General features: G+C 36.8%; 1 protein-coding gene across 5 annotated transcripts in view; it reads right to left on the bottom strand.

Moving 5' to 3' along the window:
* The window catches only part of LOC106474512 (E3 ubiquitin-protein ligase ZNRF1-like), a 27,595-nt gene extending 10,755 nt beyond the window's left edge, over nucleotides 1-16,840 (bottom strand). The window contains exons 1-4 of one of the 5 annotated variants that reach the window (XR_002608969.1): nucleotides 16,397-16,646; nucleotides 15,710-16,101; nucleotides 6,836-6,931; nucleotides 5,672-5,777 (exon numbers count right to left, since the gene is read on the bottom strand). Coding sequence is in view for 3 of the 5 variants with exons in the window: in XM_013935207.2 (XP_013790661.1) it covers nucleotides 5,672-5,777; nucleotides 6,836-6,931; nucleotides 15,710-16,040 (533 nt within the window). In the remaining 2 variants the exon portion in view is untranslated. Of the gene's footprint in view, nucleotides 1-5,671; nucleotides 5,778-6,835; nucleotides 6,932-15,709; nucleotides 16,102-16,396; nucleotides 16,652-16,809 lie in introns of those variants that run through there. The other 4 variants (XR_002608968.1, XM_013935207.2, XM_022379785.1 and 1 more) reach the window with 4 other exon arrangements.
* Nucleotides 16,841-18,934: the final 2,094 nt, after the last annotated feature.

Here is an 18,934-nt window from a genome sequence, read left to right on the forward strand (position 1 = left end):
TGAGTCTACACATCGCTTGGTGGTGGAATGGTTGGGGAAGGGACAGACTAGTTAGTTTTTCCTTCTTTACCTAATATTCCTGGTTTATGTTGAGAGACTTACTGCTTTATTACATGACGGGATAGACATACCTTGTACCCTCATTTGTTTGTAGGCATGCTTTGGCTTTCCACCTCTTGGTGGATGTATTTTTCAATTCATTAGACTAAAATCATTTAATTTTGGATACGTGGGGTTCCAGGTTGGTTTGTGTGATCACTCAGATAATGTAAACACTTTTTCAAGACTTAAACCATCCCAGCCACTAACACCAGCTCTTAGTGGGGAGGAAGGGCAGGAGAGTGTCAGTGGAGGTAAGTATTATTGGAAATACATTTTCAATTTAAGAAAGTGTTAACTTCCAAAACATACTTATCCTCTGCCGCCACTTTAGCTAGAATCCCACATTGAGAAGGTGGAAGGACTGGTGAGGACATTGTCCATACAGAAAGAGTCTGCATAGAACAGAGGTGTACCAAGATAAGAGTGGTACCCAAGTGGGGAAACCACACAACATCCAGACTAGGTATGCTCTTCACACAGAAATTAATACTGGTTTGTTTGTTTGTTTTGAATTTACGCAAAGCTACATGAGGGCTATCTGCACTAGCCATCCCTAATTTAGCAGTGAAAGACTAGAGGAAGGCAGCTAGTCATCACCACCCACCACCAACTCTTGGACTACTCTTTTACTAATGAATAGTGGGATTGACCGTAACATTATAATGTCCCCATGGCTGTAAGGGCGAGCATCTTTGATGGGACAGGGATTTGAACTCGCGACCCTCAGACTGTGAATTGAGCAGCCTAACCACTTGGTCATGCCCTTAATATTGGTATCAAGGGTGGAATAGTACATGATTAATTATTATAGGCCAGCCCCAACCAGATAGCCAAGGTTCCACAACTCGGGTTTGGAATTTAGAGGTCATTGTCCTTATATCAGACATTGGTGGCTAGGGTAATTGGATCGCAATGTGATATATAGATATACTTTTGAATGGATCACAACCTGTAACCTTAGAGTGATGCATTCCAACCCAACGGAATTACAATAAGAAAGGAAGCAAAACTGAAGTGGACAAACTTTTTCTTCCATCTGAAGAAATCCAAAAGGCACCACCCCAGGCTTGGAATGACAGGATCATATATGCCTTACCCAACCAAAGAAACAGAACTCATCTAGTCTGGAATTATGATCATTCATCCTCACTTCCCAACCAAATGGACAAGGAGCATTTCACTTGCCCTTGGCAATTATAGAGAAGACATGGAACACTGTGTTCAACCAAGGACCTAGGATAGGACCACTTAGAGTTTGGAATTATGAGGAGATAGTGGACATCCATCTATGAACAATATACAACTCAACATTTTTCATAAGAAGGGCCAAGCACAATCCAACCGGATAGTGTAGGATCAAACCTGAACCAGTATTATGAGTAGGCTCCCATATAGGGTGGTGCCGCTCCAACTGACATCTGGGAAATACATTCAGGGACCCAGGTAGGAGGACCCCCAACTTTGACCTCTTCTTCAGGAGTGGAGGAACACACTCAAACACTCTGGAGGAAAAGCCTCTATCCACCACCCCAGTAACTGGAAACTGGGTGAGGTAAGGACTCCCTAGAACCACTAGTAGAATCTGGGGGGTAATGCACATTGGGGAGTCCTGAGGAACAGTGCTCTGGAAACAGTGCAATAGGTAAACCAAGTTCCCTAAATTTTTAAAAGCAAACTGACCCTGATTTATTCAATATGAATATCAGCAGGGACAGGCAGGTGAAAGCAAGATGTAAGGGACCCTGAAAAAGAAAGAGAAGAATACTCCCTCCTCTGTATAATCTAGCAGATGTTGTTAAAATGGCCATGGGGGTAGTGGAAAACTTCCAGCAGAAAACTGCCAGATCATATGAAGGATGTGAGAGAAAAGCATTAGGAGAAGTCCACATACAGGTCTGTAAAATGTTCCACAGTGAATCAAAGAAATGGGCAGTGAAAGACATAAGTGTGCTGAAGCTGATGAGATGTAACTCTAAGAAGATTCCTCACCTATAAAATCCAGAATATGCAACTTGGAAGGTTGCAAAACCACCTCCAAGGAAGTGGGGATAAATCTTTGGAAACCAAAGTATCCCAAAGAATACAGAGAAGAGAACTACCACCATGAAGGGAGTCAGAGTGAGCCACATAACATCTCTGGGCCTGAGAGGACAAAACAAATGATCAGTGTATGATCGATTGCACATGTGAGAAATAGTTAGCAAAAGAATTGTGGAGAGGGATGTATCCAGTTCCCTGGTGGCCAGAGACTTAGAAAGAAAGGACCTATCAGGGTACAGAAGAACCTCTAGGGAGATATAAAGAGCCCTACAAACATGCCAACAACTCCAACCGATGACACCAGCATGTCAACAACAAAATACCCATTAAGAGAGAGGTGATACATGGTACATGAGGCTAAAGGCTTGAATGGTTGTCGACACAAGGCACGTAATACCACCTTAATATCTTGAGTAAGTAACAGAAAAAGGCCATTTGGGAAGAAGGCTGGATACCACTGGAGAGTCCAAAATCTTCATATGTTTAGGATAACTAAAAGGAGATGAAAAAGTTGTCTGACCTAAACGACAGGATACAAAGCTAAACTGAGTAAAAGACAAGTCAAAACAAGATATGGTGAATATGTTTGGTAAAGTGGGTATAAACTCCTTGTGAGGCACATCCCAAGCAACTGTAAACATTAAACCCCAATGAGCTGGGAAAAGTCTTAGTGTAGAATGTGGAGTTGAGGATGACTTAATAAAGACAGCCAAAGAGGAAGATGCAGAGGTGAACTTGCATGAAGAAACTGTAGAAGAGGAAATCATGGATAGGCCAGCCAATCTAGGCTAGCAGCATCTACCATCCAAGACTGAGGATAAGATAGTGGAGACTCCAAAGCTTGTAGTTGAATATCAAAAGCCCAAATTGAGAACAAATCTATTGGAAAACTGCACAATGGAGAATCTATTTGGTCAGGAAAAAGTAAGTTCTGCTATGAAATCCATCATCCCAGGAAAATGGTAAGCCAAGAGGCTGATATGAGTGGAATAGGCCCCATAGAGAAAGAACCAAATTTATGAGACCACTGGAATTGAGGAAATGTCTCATGAGGATATTACCATGCAAGAGATCTAGACCTTGCACTATTGCCTACTGGACAACAAGAAGTTTGAAATTATTGAAACAGAATGAAGATTCGTCCTCCATTCATATACTCTGGAATTCCTGACCTTAAAGGTGCAAGCCTCATCCCCGAAGTGAAGTATCTGTGAAGAGATAAAGTATGCAATTGGACCACTGAAGAGATAGCATGTGTCCTCATTCCAAAGAATCAAGAGATTTGAGGGAAGCCCACAACCCCATAGATAAAACCTTCCCTGTAAGTAAGAGCCTGACTACCCATTGCATAGCCTGGAGCTGGATGGGAGGTGGCTGAGCCAGACATAAAACATGGTGAAAACTTGTACAACCCAGCAAAAGACATATGGTGCTGATGCTAGACCAAAGGCTAGATCCCTGAACTGCAGAATTTGATCCTTGTATACAAAATGAAGCTAAAGGCAAGATGAATTCACTATGAGAATGTGGAGAAATGCCTCAGCAACCTCCAAGTTGGGCATCCACAGACCTGGTGAAAAATGCCAATGGACTGGGAAGGAATGAAGAATGGGTTGGGATGAGAAAGAATGATGATCATCCGCGAATCTCTCAGGTACAAAGAAACAGGAATAAAATCCTGGAAGAATGGGATCAACTGTCACTAGCACCCATGTGATTAATAACTCTGATAGCTGTGAAACAAAAATCCACATCCCACTGGTCAGGTGGAGGTGGAAATACTGCAGGGTGAGAGGATAAATGGAGAATTGAATAGAAAGACCAACCTCGATACCAGAACCCGAAGTACCAATGAATCTGCACTGAATAGTTATAACCTCACTCTAACTGACCTCCCCAACCTAGGTTGATACCGATCCCATTGGTGTCAGTCGACCAAAATGGAGCACCCCTGAGTCCATTCAGCTGCAAAAGCCAAAGAAGGTCGAGAGGTCAACAATAACTAAAAAACAAATGGGTGATGGCAATTTGCAATAAACCACTTCTGGGACACCTGTGAACATCAAGTGACGATAAAAAGAAGCCACATGCAACACCCAGAGGGTACAGCAGGTAGACAAAGTCCCATCACCAAGGTATCTCTAACAAAGGAAGAGTCAATCTGACTAAGGTAAAAGTCAGTAGGAGACCCAATTTGTTCACAGATTAATGTGGGGACCACTGATAGTTCGCCAACAATTTGCGGGGGAAGAAACATCACAAAGAAAGCATGAGGAGCAAACAAATACAATAAAAATTGTGATTGATTCAAAGTAATCACACAAGCCAACCTGGAACCCCACGTATCCAAAATTAAATTATTTTAGTCTGATGAATTGAAAAATACATCCACTAGAGGTGGAAAGCCAAAGCATGCCTACAAACAAATGAGGGTACAAGGTATATCTATCCCAACTTTTCTTCCTAAGTTGGTTTGTCACGAGTTCAATTTGGATCACCCACCTCCTACTCCTTTTCTTCAATTAGTCATTTGGGTTTATGAGTTTTTGTGGCTTTTCTCTGTGACCTTTGAGTCTACTCCTCCCTTGGTGGTGGAATGGTTGGGGGAGGGGCAGACTAGTTAGTTTTTCCTTCTTTACCTAATATTCCTGGTTTATGTTGAGAGACTTACTGCTTTATTACATGAGTCAGAAAAACAGAGTTCAAATTCTACCCAGAAAAACCAGGATCAACAAAAAACAACGTCAGAGGCCCCAGAAGAAAATACCTCCAGGCCGACTGTATGTCTTCATCTCCCATGGATCAAAATACAGACAGCCTCAGTGACCCCCTCTCCCCGACCATAGAGAGATGCTAGATAACAAAGTAGGAATAGGGGAGGTCGGATTAACTGCTGTGTTGACAAAGGTAATACATCATGTCCATTGTTGTTGTTTTTTAAAGAAATTATAATTATACAGAAATATGCAAGGCAACACGAAAATCACAATCCATAGTGGAACGAATCACAGCAGTTCGTTAGAAAAAACCGTGACCAACACTTTGTCATGAAAAAGTGATTACATTATCTGAGGGAAGTGCTTATATAGTGTCAGGATGGAAGGTGCACTGACGTGGGTGGAGGGATTTGCAAATTAGATATTGCCAAGGGCATTTAAGTGGGGTATAAAAGACTGGAGCATGCAAGACCAATGCTTAGATACACAAAGCCAATGTCGAGGAATAGCTAAAGTGGCAGCAGAGGATAAGTATGTTTTGGAAGTACATTATCCTGTTTAAGATATATGGTAGCCACAAGACTTTTTCACATGATTTATACAACATTTAACCACTAGAAAACTTGGGGATTTCCCTAGGATGTATTTTATGCATTTCCAAGGAAATAAGTCTGAACCAGAATCTAGGGAAAGAGGGTTAGTATATGTCATAGATTTTATGGCACAACACATAAACATAAATCATGCCATAGGCCCTATGGCACAATGCAGTGAAAGGGTTGATTTGCAAACCTCTGTAACAATGATCTCACATTTTGTGGTATATACAAAGGCAAGGAAGACGTGCAATAGTATCTCCTTGTACAAGATCTTCCAGACAAATTACACACTCTCCTTTGTCTTCATGCAGAATATCATCTGTGTGAAAAACAATTGCATTTTTAAATAATACATATGTACTTGTTTTCAAATGTTTTAAAAAATACAAAACATATTGAAGTAGATTTCAAATCGTGATAATCAGGATGTACAATTTCAATTCATCAGTGATGAAAGTATGTTGCCCTAATATAAATTACACTCATATTTAGCAACACATCTTTAAAAAATAAGTGAGATTAATAATAATTATTTATCATTACAGTAATTAATAAATCCAATATTTTCTTCCAATTTATGCAGAATGTTACTCACATTTAACAATCTATATTCCACAGTGAAGAGTACTGTGAAAAATATATGAAAACAACGCACATCAGAACAAAGTATAACCTACAATTGTCCAAAATTATAGTCAAATGCCTGGTAAGTTGTTATAGATATGTTAAAATTAATTATTAATGCAAAAATATATAGTTTGTTTAAAACAACTGGGATTTAACTTCCTTTGGGTCAACCTTATCAGTTTACAACAACAACTAAAAAAAAAGTACAATAATGGTGTTGAGGATTTAGCCAACCAAACAATACTTCTCATCACAGTACTCATGAAGTAACACAGATTTTCTCCATTGTTTCATGACCTTTACCATATGAGTTTAATAAAACACATGTGCCTGCACAAAGCCATTTTAAAAGCACAATTTTTTGGTCATAGAAGATAAAAGACACAGGGTGCCAAGTGAAGACTGTACACAATATAGGGAAGGACTAACCATTTGAAATTCTAAATTTAAATTACAGTCATTACACAATGAACAATGTGGGACCTGGGATTATCATGTTCTGGGAGAACATCTTTCAGCAGTAGATAGAAACTGACCTAGTACAATGATAACTGTGTAGCCAAAATATACTCATACCCAGAAAATCAAATTTTTTCTGAACATCCCTCAAACGATTAATTGCTTGTAATATTTAAAACTATAGAAAACACATACTGAGCTTAATTATACACTTACAATTGCACAGAAACTCAGTCTTAATGAATTACAACCTATTAAGTCTGGTTCTTGTAAGTAAGAGTATGAACTCACCATTATAACTAAGTCTTGGCTTTGTGAGGCACATGACCAGGTGGTACTCAACATCATCTGACACTACTATTTTGGAGCATACTGGACATTTGATTCCTAAATATAAGAAGCATTTGGCAGATCACAGATTGTTTAAAAGCCACACTATGACATACAGTGAACATATTGATTATAATTCAGTTTTTTTAAGCAATTTGTAATTTTGTTTCTAAAATAATTTTTGATTTGTCTGATACTATTTAATCATATGTAGAAAGGAATGAAATGAAATTTTCTAGAAGATTAAAAATCTCATTAGAATTATTAGATTTCATATTTCCAAATATAGCTTTCAGATATGAATAAGCTTAATTTGAAGTATATTTTCTATCAAGACTAAGTTTGCCATTTTAATTGACTACTGTTTCATGATTGTAAATTTATAATGACTAGTTTGCAATAGGCCGTGTTTTGCAGTTTTTAAATAAATGCTTTCCTTTAGAAATTGATAGTTCACTATCGATATTATAATAGCTTTCTTTTTCCAACATGGACTAGGTTATGTCTTTTTGTTACTTAAAGTTGATTGGGTCATTTTTTGTTAACTTAAAAAATTACCAGATGCTAAACTGACAAAAAAATATACTCTCCATTTTTTACTGCTGATATTTGATTGGACTGAAAAGGGTTGAAAATATTGTAACTTTAACATTTCATACATTCACTGCATATATATTTTAAGATCTTTTCAGGACCAAAATTGATACAAATTAGACTTTTTCAAACAAACACCATTGTGAAAAGAACAAACAAATAAATGCTATATGCTTTTCATTGTACTTTTTACTTTACAAATCATAGACATAATTACTATTGTTTACATTTATATATTATAATCATGACATTCAATGATTCACATTTGTTGAAAGTTAACATTTTCCTTACCCGAAAATGTATATCAGAAAAATAATTACCTCTGGACCATCATGAGCTATTACCTCACATACACTGTGAGGTAATAGGAGAATACCAATAGGAGAACAACACAGCCTCCATGTGCAGTAATCCCTAAACACTAGTACATGAGCACAGGCTCTTGATGAGGCAAAGTAAATGCACCAGATGTGGGGAGAAAGGGTGGGAGGTGGTGCAGCAAGACAAGTATATACTTGAAATACATTTTTCAAGTAAGGAAAATGTTAAGTTTAGAAACACTTCTCACCTCTCTACACCATCAAGAGCTAGAAGCCCATACTGAAAATGGTGGAGAGGTCAGTGCACAGAAATTACAAAGATGAGTCCCATTCTAAAAACAGCAACAGAAATGGAAAGTCCATGGAGTTTGACATCTGTGAGATAGAGGGTAGCCTAGTGGGACAACAATTGGTGGGATACTGTATCCAAATCAAGCAGAAAATAATCTTGGCCCACTAGAAGTGGTAGAGCAAAAGATATTGTTTGAAAATCTTTTGCTTGGTGCTAATATGTCACTAAGGTGGGTGGAATTGTAGATTGCTCAACTGTCCACGAAAAGCTGAACTTGAATGTGGTAGTGTGGCTAGGGCAATAATTCAGGCTGGTCCGTATTGGAGATATATTTATGCAAGATACTAACCCAAAAAATCAGATGCAGGAAGTTGCATCCCAGACCTGTGTCCTGAGGCAAACCCAAGACCCATCCCACTGGACCTAACCATCAGGAGCAGCTTAGTTCATAATGTACCAATGTGTTTTTTACTACACTACCATGTAACATCTCAGCTTCCCAAATGAATGGTGCGTGCACTTGGTATCGTACCAGTGGGAATACATCACCCAATGAGAAACTCTCCATACTGACTTCCCAGTGGCTTAGGACTGGGGAAGCAAGGGCCCTCCTATACTCTACTAGAATAAATGGTGTAGGGAACACTGGAGAGGTGTGTGAACCATTTTCACAAGAAACAATCAACTAAATTAGGTCACAGAATGAGAGACATTGTAACGGGTTACCACGACTAAAGACAGCAAGTGAGAGCAAGATGTGAGGGTACGGACACATCTGGTGCTGTTGTTCTCTTTTTTTTTGTCCAGTGCAGAACAGCCTGGAATATAAAATATACACAGACACTGCCAAAGCAGTATTGCAGAAAATCCCATCTCAACAGCGGACACTGAGCAGGAGTGGATGGGCTTAACACTTTTCATACTCTCCAGATCAATGTGGATTTTGGGTATATATTCCCCGTGAGGCAACTTCGGTCACTCGAGGGGTTCCATTGCCTCCATAATATAGATGTTGAATAAGATAGTATTGACCTGAAAGAGAAAATATACAACTCACCACCAGAGCCACTGTAAAGAGTGGAGAATGGTGACTGGAAGCAGACGAAAGCCAGGGTAGGTGAAACATCACTAGGGGGGTGTAAGTACTAGGACACTAACATATGAGAGTCAACCACATCCTCACATATAAGATCCCATGCTGGAGAGGTCAATGGCTAGAGGCTAGAGAAGCTGCAAGATAATAATAAATACACCTTGTAGAATAAAGGATATGATCTGGGTCAGAATTTCAATACTGGGAGGATGTATGTAGAAAACATCCAATTACCTTTCCAAGCTTAGAGATGGTTCTGGAAGATGAAGCTGTCCCTAAGGTAAATTGTGTAGAAGGAAGATACAAAGGCAAGTTATGTTCCTGTAAGGGAAAAGTGGAAGAAGCATGACCAAAGCATATAGATGGAGTTTGAATCACATCAGACAAAGAACATCTATAGCCAGAGCTGTAGTCTGGGATTGAATACCAAATGAGTGGTAGTGAGGAATAGAGAGGAAGTGGAAAGTTATTGATGATAGGATGCCCACAGTGAAAGCCAATCTACTGAAAATACCAGAAGATGGAATAACCACTGTGGGAATGGTCCAAGCCTAGGCAAGACAGTTGATCTGTCATCATGACCTTAGTTTTCAAGATATGATAGAACAACAACTGAACATGGTGTTGTGAGCACAAATGAAAGAGTTCAAAGCCAGGAAAAACTGAAATTTTTGGAGTAAATTCCTTGTTGTCAAAGGAAGGAAAAAAACATCAGAGGTATCTGAATGAATCATAAAAGACCAGACAGACAAAACAGAAGACAAATGGCAAACCTACAAGTTGCCACCAGCTCAGAACACAGAGACAGAAAAACTGTGCCCCTGAAAACCAGATGTCAGAAAAGAACTACACCTCAACAAAACAGAGACAGTGGAATAGCGTGATTGTAGGATTGACAAAGTCAACACAAAAAGCCACAAGTGCTGTGCTCACTACAGATATGAAAACCCACATATGTAAGCAGAAGGAATCCGCAGTCTGTCTTCCGAGTCCTGGAGAGCTCCAAACAGATGCAAGTCCAGGTAATGTGGGGGTAGGACATTGTCCAGGGTCATGTGGAATCAAGTGAGCTACCATGACCATGAGAGGTTGAAAACAAGATATTGTATCTCTAGAGATATCTGCAGTGACAGGCCAGAAACCACTGAAGGGGACATGTATAGGTATGTCCAAGAAGAACATGAGACTCTACAGAAAAAAGACTCATGCAGAAAATGTTGAAGACATAAGAGCACTGGTATAAAAAGCACTATGACACAGAGACAAAAAAGCAGGCTGAGCCAGCCCCACACATGAAGTGAAAAAAACCCTAAGTGAAGGAAATATTGGGTGGGGGTTGAGATTTAAATGGAGAGCAAAAGCAGCCATCCAAAATATGGATAACGATGTTACAACAGAGAAAGCCATGTGGGAAGGGACAAGCAGAGATTAAACATCCATAGATTAGTGGAATAATAACCCTCAAGATTGCAACCCCCAGTGAAAACCCACTGTACCTAGTAAAAAAGGATGGGTCCATAGCCAACTCAAACGGAAAGACTGAGAACCAAATATTCAAATATTATGGATGAACCAGAGGAAGCAAAAGGCAGGCAGACAAATCAGTAAGTGAAGATAGTGAACTGTTCATCCACCATTAGGGTGATTGGTCACCAGAGTGAGAAACTGCTCATCAAGAACCAAGGAAAGACCAAAGTTGAGGCAAATGGTATAGATTAGTATATGGCTGACAACTTTCCATTTTGTGGGAATGATAAAAAACACAGGAGTAATAGCACAAAATGGGGATGAGGAATTTTCCTATGGCTTTTGAAACAGGAGAGGTTAAAAGTAGAAGTATAGAAAAAAAACACCGAGAAAACAACTAAGGGACTCAATAGGATGTAGCAAAGGAAATCCACCAGAGCTCCCATAGGACTGGAGCTTTAGAAACAAATCACCTCCAAGATCTGTGACTGCCATTACACAAAGGAACAAAAGATGAGGGAGGGACCTCTATGAGGCTGTATATGATGAAAACTTGGTAGGGGCCCCTTGGTTCTAAGGACAAAAAACCAAAGTGAGCAGAAATGGTTGCTGAACAGCTGCATCAGCTGAATATAGCAAGGTATAAGAAATATAATAAACAAAGAAAAGGTGCTACACAGAGGACCTGGAGAGAAGATTGTGGGAGGAGAAAGTCAACTTGACAATGTACACCCCTGAAACATAGAAACCAAGACAACTGGTACAAGATGGAAGAAAACCAGGGGCAAGGTGGAAAACAGGTCTGTGCAATTAACCCCAGTAAAGCTGATAGGGTTGAGATGGAAAGCTTCCAGTTGAATGGGAAGCATGAAGAAGAACAAAGAAGTCATGTAAGAGATGAAGAGAAAGAAAAGAGAAAGTAAGAGATCCCTAAACTAAAAGAAAATGTTCAGTTGAATGAGAATCGGGCAACAAGGGAGGCAAGATTTAGCAAACATTTACTGGAGAAAGAGAAAACAAAGGGCACTACCTGTGGAATCCAAATAGTGTAGGATTAAAGTAGGACTACCTGATCTATGTCAGGAAGAGGGAATGAGAAGCAAATATATGTATGGAAACAGCAGTAATGAAATAAAAGATGGGGCAGGCACAGCTAAAGTAAGAGATGCAGGAGGTTGGGAATCCAGGATACGAGATAAGAATGGAACCAGCTACAATGGTGGTAATATCACTGACTGTCAGTATCTACAGCTGGTATGAAAGTGTTAGATGACTTCTGTCACAAAGTATTAAAAGCCTTGGGAGATGTCAAAACATGGGAAATATGAATGAATAATCAAGTTAAACCTTGAAACTGATGTGGTGGTGGTCCATTTTTGCAAAATACATAAAGTCTGATTTTTTTTGTTGCCAGTTCGGAAAAAAAGTGTCAGGTATGACAATGGTGCATAGGTCTAATTATGACTTTGAAGAGTATGAGATAAAACCCATATCTCTGATTAAACAACAGAAATAGACAATGGGACATGTGTTCCAAGAGCATAAATACACTAGTAAATTGAATAAAAAATAGGTCTGAAGACCAGCAGTGCCAAGGAAAGAATAAGCCTGTTTTAAGATGCTAGTGATCATGGAGATTACTGCATATGGAGAATGTATCGCCCTCTTAATGGTGGAGAGCTATAGTCTAATGATGATTAAAGTATACTCTGAAGCAATATAGGTTGACACATGTAGGGGTGGGAGCTTTGTTCAACACTTGTGGCATGTGCAAGAAATTATACAGCAGTGTGTGTGAAGTAATTGTTCTTGGTGTTGTAGAAAGGTGAGTAGCATTTCTGAATGACAAATGTTCTGAACATACATTTGTAAGTATCAGGTTACTTTTGTTTTAGTTGTTCTAACATATGATTTAAGTTTTTTTTTTCAGGTCATTTTGCTGATAAGAAGTGACAGTGTATTTTAGAAAGTTACATTTTCATGTGACTTAATAGCAGTTTTACACATCTTTAATATAATGAATGTCACACAGAATGAAATGAGTATTTCCCTTGTTTCTGTTTACTCCTTGAACCTATTGTCTGTACTGAGGTTTTGCCTCCCCATTTTTTAGGTAGATGCAGTGACCCATGATGATGCAAATTTCACTTGGTATTAGACTGCATGATGACATACAAGCTTCAATATGCCTTAAGAAAACCCTAGCTTTAATTCACAGTGAATAATGTGATTAACTACTACTTCTTGATGGGGCAAAGATCCAGCCAACATAATAAATAAACTTAGTATTCAAGGGAGGTCCAGTTCAATCTACACTTTGATCAATGTGTGTAATATTGGTTATACTAGTTTTGGAGAATTCCATTCCTCATCAGTAACCCTGAACACAAGTTAACCAAAGAGAGATAAGCTGGACCTATATCATAGTGAAAAGTATCAAACAAGTATGTTGAATAAATGCTTGCCCCATTCACATTATATTTTGAGATGTCTAAGAGAACAGTCGTGGTGACACCCCATAAAACAAGAAGAATGATATGGATGAAAAATTTAATACAAATCATGCATTAAAACACATCTATCAATAGGATTTTGCAAACAGTACCAAAATCTTTTTTTTTTCTGAAATGTTTTAATACTTAATAAGTAAAAATTTTAAGTACTTTCCAGACCTAAAAAGCATTTTTGGTACTTTTCAAGACTCAGTCAAATCAAGACCTTCTTAAGAACCTATTTAAATTTATGACATTTTCAAACTTGTGAAAACCCTGTTTGAATTCAATGCAAAATAGAAACTTGGGTTTAATTCTGTTGCATTAATAATATAATCTACTTTATGGCTTTATACCTTTTCTAAACTAAATGTGTAGTTACCTTATTTAAGTATTAGAAAGAGCAGAGCATTCTTTAATTTGGTACACTCAAAATCATTTGCTGAAACAGAATAAAATCCTCAAAACATGAGGGTTATGATCATTTCATGAAAGGAACAGCTAAATTACTGTTTATTTTAGAAAGATCTCTAATATTATTTATAAAGTAAACTGTTTTAGTAGGTGCATGTAACTTTAAGATTTTATTATAACTTTATTTGCTTTGTCATTTATAATAGTACCTGAGTACCTGTTACTCATTTGTACACTTCAAACTCACTGGCCTGAATTACTAAGAGAATAGCTCCTTCAACAGTTACTGTTATGAAACCTTGCACAACAACAACAAAAATAAAATAAAAACCTGCTTCATTCACTAGCAGTACACATGCACAAGTAATATGCATTTCAACCACTGCAAGTCAGCTAAAACCTTCTTTAACACAATACATTTAATACATCTACATGAGGACAACATATATTGAAATACAAGGAAGGGACTTTTTACCACAGAAACACACTTGATATTGATTAACAACAGGATGCAAGTACTAATAAGAATTGTGGAAAAACCTTGACAAGACCTGTTAAACAAGAATTCTGAATTTGTGTGGAACAATTTTTTTCTCACTTCTTAATATTACCAATATCAAGGTAATGGTTTTAGATTCTTTTGGAATGATAGGCTCAATGTTGATTACATATTTTACAGTAAATGTACAGGTTAACAATTAAATTTCCATGAAATGTGACAGTAAAAAAGTTATAAAAAACAAATTATACTAATAGCTTTTATGAAACTAAGTATTTTCCTTATATAGTAACTTATCTCATTCTTTTATGACAAGTACATCTAAAAACAAACTTTTCTATACAAACATGTAAATGATTTGTTTTCTAACATAACATTTTGGACTTGCATACCAAAAAAAATAAAAAATTTACAAACACCAATTACTTTGTTTATCTGTAACAAATTTCACTGAAAATGCATGCCTATCATATTAACTTTTAGCCAACAGAGGAAAATTTAATGAACACTAAACATTAAAAACACTTAATGTGTACAAATAATATATTTCTTTTAGTCATATAGTTAAAAATGATCAATGTCAGGGATTTAAGTATCTATCACCATCAAGATAAAACAATTTTTTGAAAGAAATATTACTTTATACTTTGCATAAGAAACAACACATATTTAAAATTTCAATATTTTATGAATATAATTTTTGTTATGGATTACCATGTCTTACTTTGGTAATTACAATAAACACATAAACAGCAGAGACATACACAAACCATTTAAAAGTTCACAACAACAAAGATATAAAAAATATGTTACAGAAGACAATCTAGCTTATTCAGGTAGGCTAAAATTATCAAAGAATAAAAGCTGAAACCCTTAAAAGTAGTTACACATCCATGTGTGTATTCAACAAACACTTAAAAAATGACAAACAAAACATTATAACAAGCAAACAAAAACACAAAAATAAGCAGTGTGCCTGAAGTCCATCTAGCTCATTTGCAGTGCTCCATATTATCAAAGAAAGAAACAAACTAAAACCCCTAAAAGTAACAATCTGTCCATGTATGTATTCAATTAACACAAAAAATTAAAATTATTAGTACTTACCAGAGCATGCAGAGAGAAAACTTAAGTGTACAAGATACACAGGTATAGGTTAGTTGAATGACAAGCACATAAATGGTAACTTTTAGGTAGTAAAAACAAAAAAACACATAATATACACAATAATAAACTATGTGTTGGGCCTTTTTAAGTTAATATTAGTATGAAATGAGTATTAAATGATCTGTGGAAGTAAAGACTTTACTTAAAACTAGTTACAAGTTTAGAATACTCAAGCTTAGTATACCTTACAGACTAAAAACAGTATTATTTTCTGGATCTTACAAGATCATGTATTATGTGTTTATATGTGGTTGATCAGTCACAAGTTGAAAGTCTGATATGTGAATGACCTGCTCTACCAAAACCTAGATTACATTATACAAGAACAAAGTTTTATGCATCACAGTAGGAAATTATATTTTTCAACTAACCTTGATTAAATATAGAATACTTAATGGAAAAAAAAAATAATGTAACTATGTTTTCACCTTCACAATTTCCACAAATGTGCCAAAATATTGTAATTATTACACAGAAAGTTAGTCAATTATATTTACCATTCAAAGTGAGCAACTGTATGGGTAGTGAATGAGCAGAAAACATCCCAGTGAACGATAGCATCTCATCAGGTGATCCAAAGTCTGAATCTGGTGATCTTGAGCCACCTAGTCCAGCTCCATGAACTGATGACAATCCAAGTACTTGCTCAGGTTGTCCACTGCCCACATTTGTAAGGCTTCGAGTACGCTGCCTTATGCCAGATGAAAATCTTTGTCTTCCACCAATATTTGATCCAGTCTGTTGGCTATCAGAAATCACTTCCATTGGTTGACCATCTCCAGTTCCTGACAAACTTTGGGAACTACTGCAGCTTTGTTTTGACCCCATTAATATAACCTTGGAGAAAGTTCACTTTTTATTTTGGAATGCTTTACCAAAATCTTATCACCTATAAGATGCAAAAAATTACTCAATATCAAGCACAACTTACTTATTTTTTTTACAGTAATAAAATAAATTGGTTCAAATTGTTCAAACAAAAGAAAAATTCAATTACAGGATATTTTTTCATGCAAATACAGATGAACATCATGTATAAAACAATAATAAAAAGTAACCATTACAATGATCTTACTTTAGTTTAAGTTTATACTTAAAGCCTCATTCGTCTACAGTGAACAGATAATAAAATTTATTATGTAACATAAACAGACAATGCTATTACTGCTTGTAAGTTAACTTACATAAAGATTCAAGCTTCGATAATTATTACTTGAGTGCTTGAAGTTGATGGCCTGAACACACAAGTTAGTTAAGTAACTTAAGACAAGTTACAACCTACACGTCTGTTTTAGCCTATCTAAGACTATAGTGGTAAACTGGTAATAGTCAGTGTTATAATCAAGTCTCTAGTCAATACATTATACAGTTTGCACAGTACACCACTGTACAACGTTGTCAGTGGTAATGCATGTATCATGTATGACTGCTTAACACAAAGTGTCCCTTTACTTTTAAGAAATCAAAATGATAGCAAAGAAATATATTATGGTAATTCATAATTTATTCACTACTACTAAACCATAAAAATACATTACAATTTAAATAGCATTATACATAAAGAACTTGCTTTCTCACAGCTATACGAATGACATACCTATATCTTGTCCTATGATGTCATATTATTGTTATGCCTTACTGCTAGCGTCCTCACCGCTTCACTTTTTCTGAAACCTGACTAAATCTTAATAAATGAGAGAAACAAATTCGGCTAATGTATTTTGTTTGTTTTCTGGGTAAGATCTTAAATTGACAATGAAATAATGTTGAAAATATAAAACTAATTCTAATGTAAGGAATATTTATGATGTTAAAAAAAGCCATAACGAAAAATTTGGAGAACGTTTCTTAGTGGACAGTTCCTTCATTGTGTTTGTTGATGACAACGTTTCGGGTTCCATGCTGAGTCCTTCTTCAAGGCTAACTTTTAACTGATTGACCATATGGAAGGCAACTAGTTAACAGCACCTATCAACAACTCTTGGGCTACTCTAGTACGACTGGATAGCGGGATTTAACCATTACGTTTACATTTGGCCCAAAATTACGGAGCATCTTTTTTGGGCAACACGCCACATATTTTAAATCCTTGGTTTTACATTCAGGGCCCGCTAATCACTAGGTCACGCGCCCGGCTTCAGGTTAAAATTACGTACTAAACTGGTCATTCAAGATAGCTTGTATTTACATGGTCAGACATTCTGTATCGCTTCTCCCATAAGGTTTGGAATATACTCAAGTGACACCAAAAAAATTTGCATCTTATCATAAACTGAGAGTGGATCTCTTTTTACTTGTATAAGTTTCTATTTTCTTTCGACGTTACATTTTTATCTGTGACCACAAATTTATAAATTTGAAAGTTTGACGCGCTCGAGAAAAGAAAGATACAGCTGAGCTCAAGACATGATCTAAGAGTGAAGCAAGGACCAGGAGAAGCCCTCCTAAGTGTTCTTGTTGAGTACGAAAAAAATAAAGCATTCATTCCCAATCCATCTATAGGGCAGAGAGGGTGAAAGACAGTTAGGGTAGATTCAACAAGTTACATCAACTTGACCTCTATTGGTTACTTCTCACATGCAAGTGCTCAAGATGGCAGGGGTCATGATATGAATGAATAATCTGGGCATTGTGAGAGCAAATGGAGAGGGATTTATTGGCCCCTAAATGTACAGTGAGTAGCCTAGAGGCTGTCACTTATTGTTCAGGATCACTTACCATCAGAAAGAGATGTAAATTGTTTATTATATATGAAGTCTATGAGAAAGATTACCAACTGGAGCACCAGCATCTTACCACAATTCTGCAGATCCTTGAAATGGTCAGAAGGATTCCAGGCTGACAAGGCGTACTGGTGATGGTAAACACCTTGTTTGGTTGTGGGAAAGATGTGGAATGTAAGGATTATGTTATGTATATGCATCACAACATTAGTCTTCTGACTTCACCAAACGAAACCACATTTATTAAAATGTACATATTCTGTGTTTTGGAAAAGAGGACAGCCTTCCTTTAATTTTCAAAATACATCATTGCAGTGGTTATACTGGGAGCAGGCAACTGCCTGCACCTCATTTTAACTCTTTCCACACGGGTCACGGGTCAAAGACTATGCCATCGCGTTTGTTGACTCGCATCCAAAATTTTTATTGAACTACTATTTTATGAATTTATATCATTAAGGTTGGTATAAAAGTGTAGATTATAATTCAAATTTTAGTATTATATATATTACTTAACTTCTTAATTTAAAAGTAAATAATAAAAAACACACCTAAACATCGATTTTTGGTGTGTCACTTGGTATGTTGAACGCAGCACTGGTTCAAATTAGATGCTTGTGATGCCAAAATACTAAGTCTATAGTTTCGTACAAATTAGAATCTCAAATTACAGACATTGACAAGCTAAAATGTAAAATAAGAACCTCATTTCTTTTCTATTTGTGGTACATCAATCATGTAATGAATCAAACACAGTGGTCCCGCTCACCTCTTTCGATTTTTGAAAAAGGTCCCTAATATACACTTACTTCAATATATGGCATGTAAATAACTAATCGAAAACTCAGAATGTTCCCCTAGTGGCTTTCTCAGCCATTTTCATGTGTTGGGATGTCATCTCATTTTTTTGAACCAAGATTTCAAGGCGGTAGATTGTGTTTTTAGTCTGCTCGACATTTCATATTTTTGTAGACCGAAATACAGCTTAGTTACTAAGCT

Source organism: Limulus polyphemus, unplaced genomic scaffold (genome assembly GCF_000517525.1).
Source record: "Limulus polyphemus unplaced genomic scaffold, Limulus_polyphemus-2.1.2 Scaffold139, whole genome shotgun sequence".
In the NCBI taxonomy this organism is placed as follows: domain Eukaryota; kingdom Metazoa; phylum Arthropoda; class Merostomata; order Xiphosura; family Limulidae; genus Limulus; species Limulus polyphemus.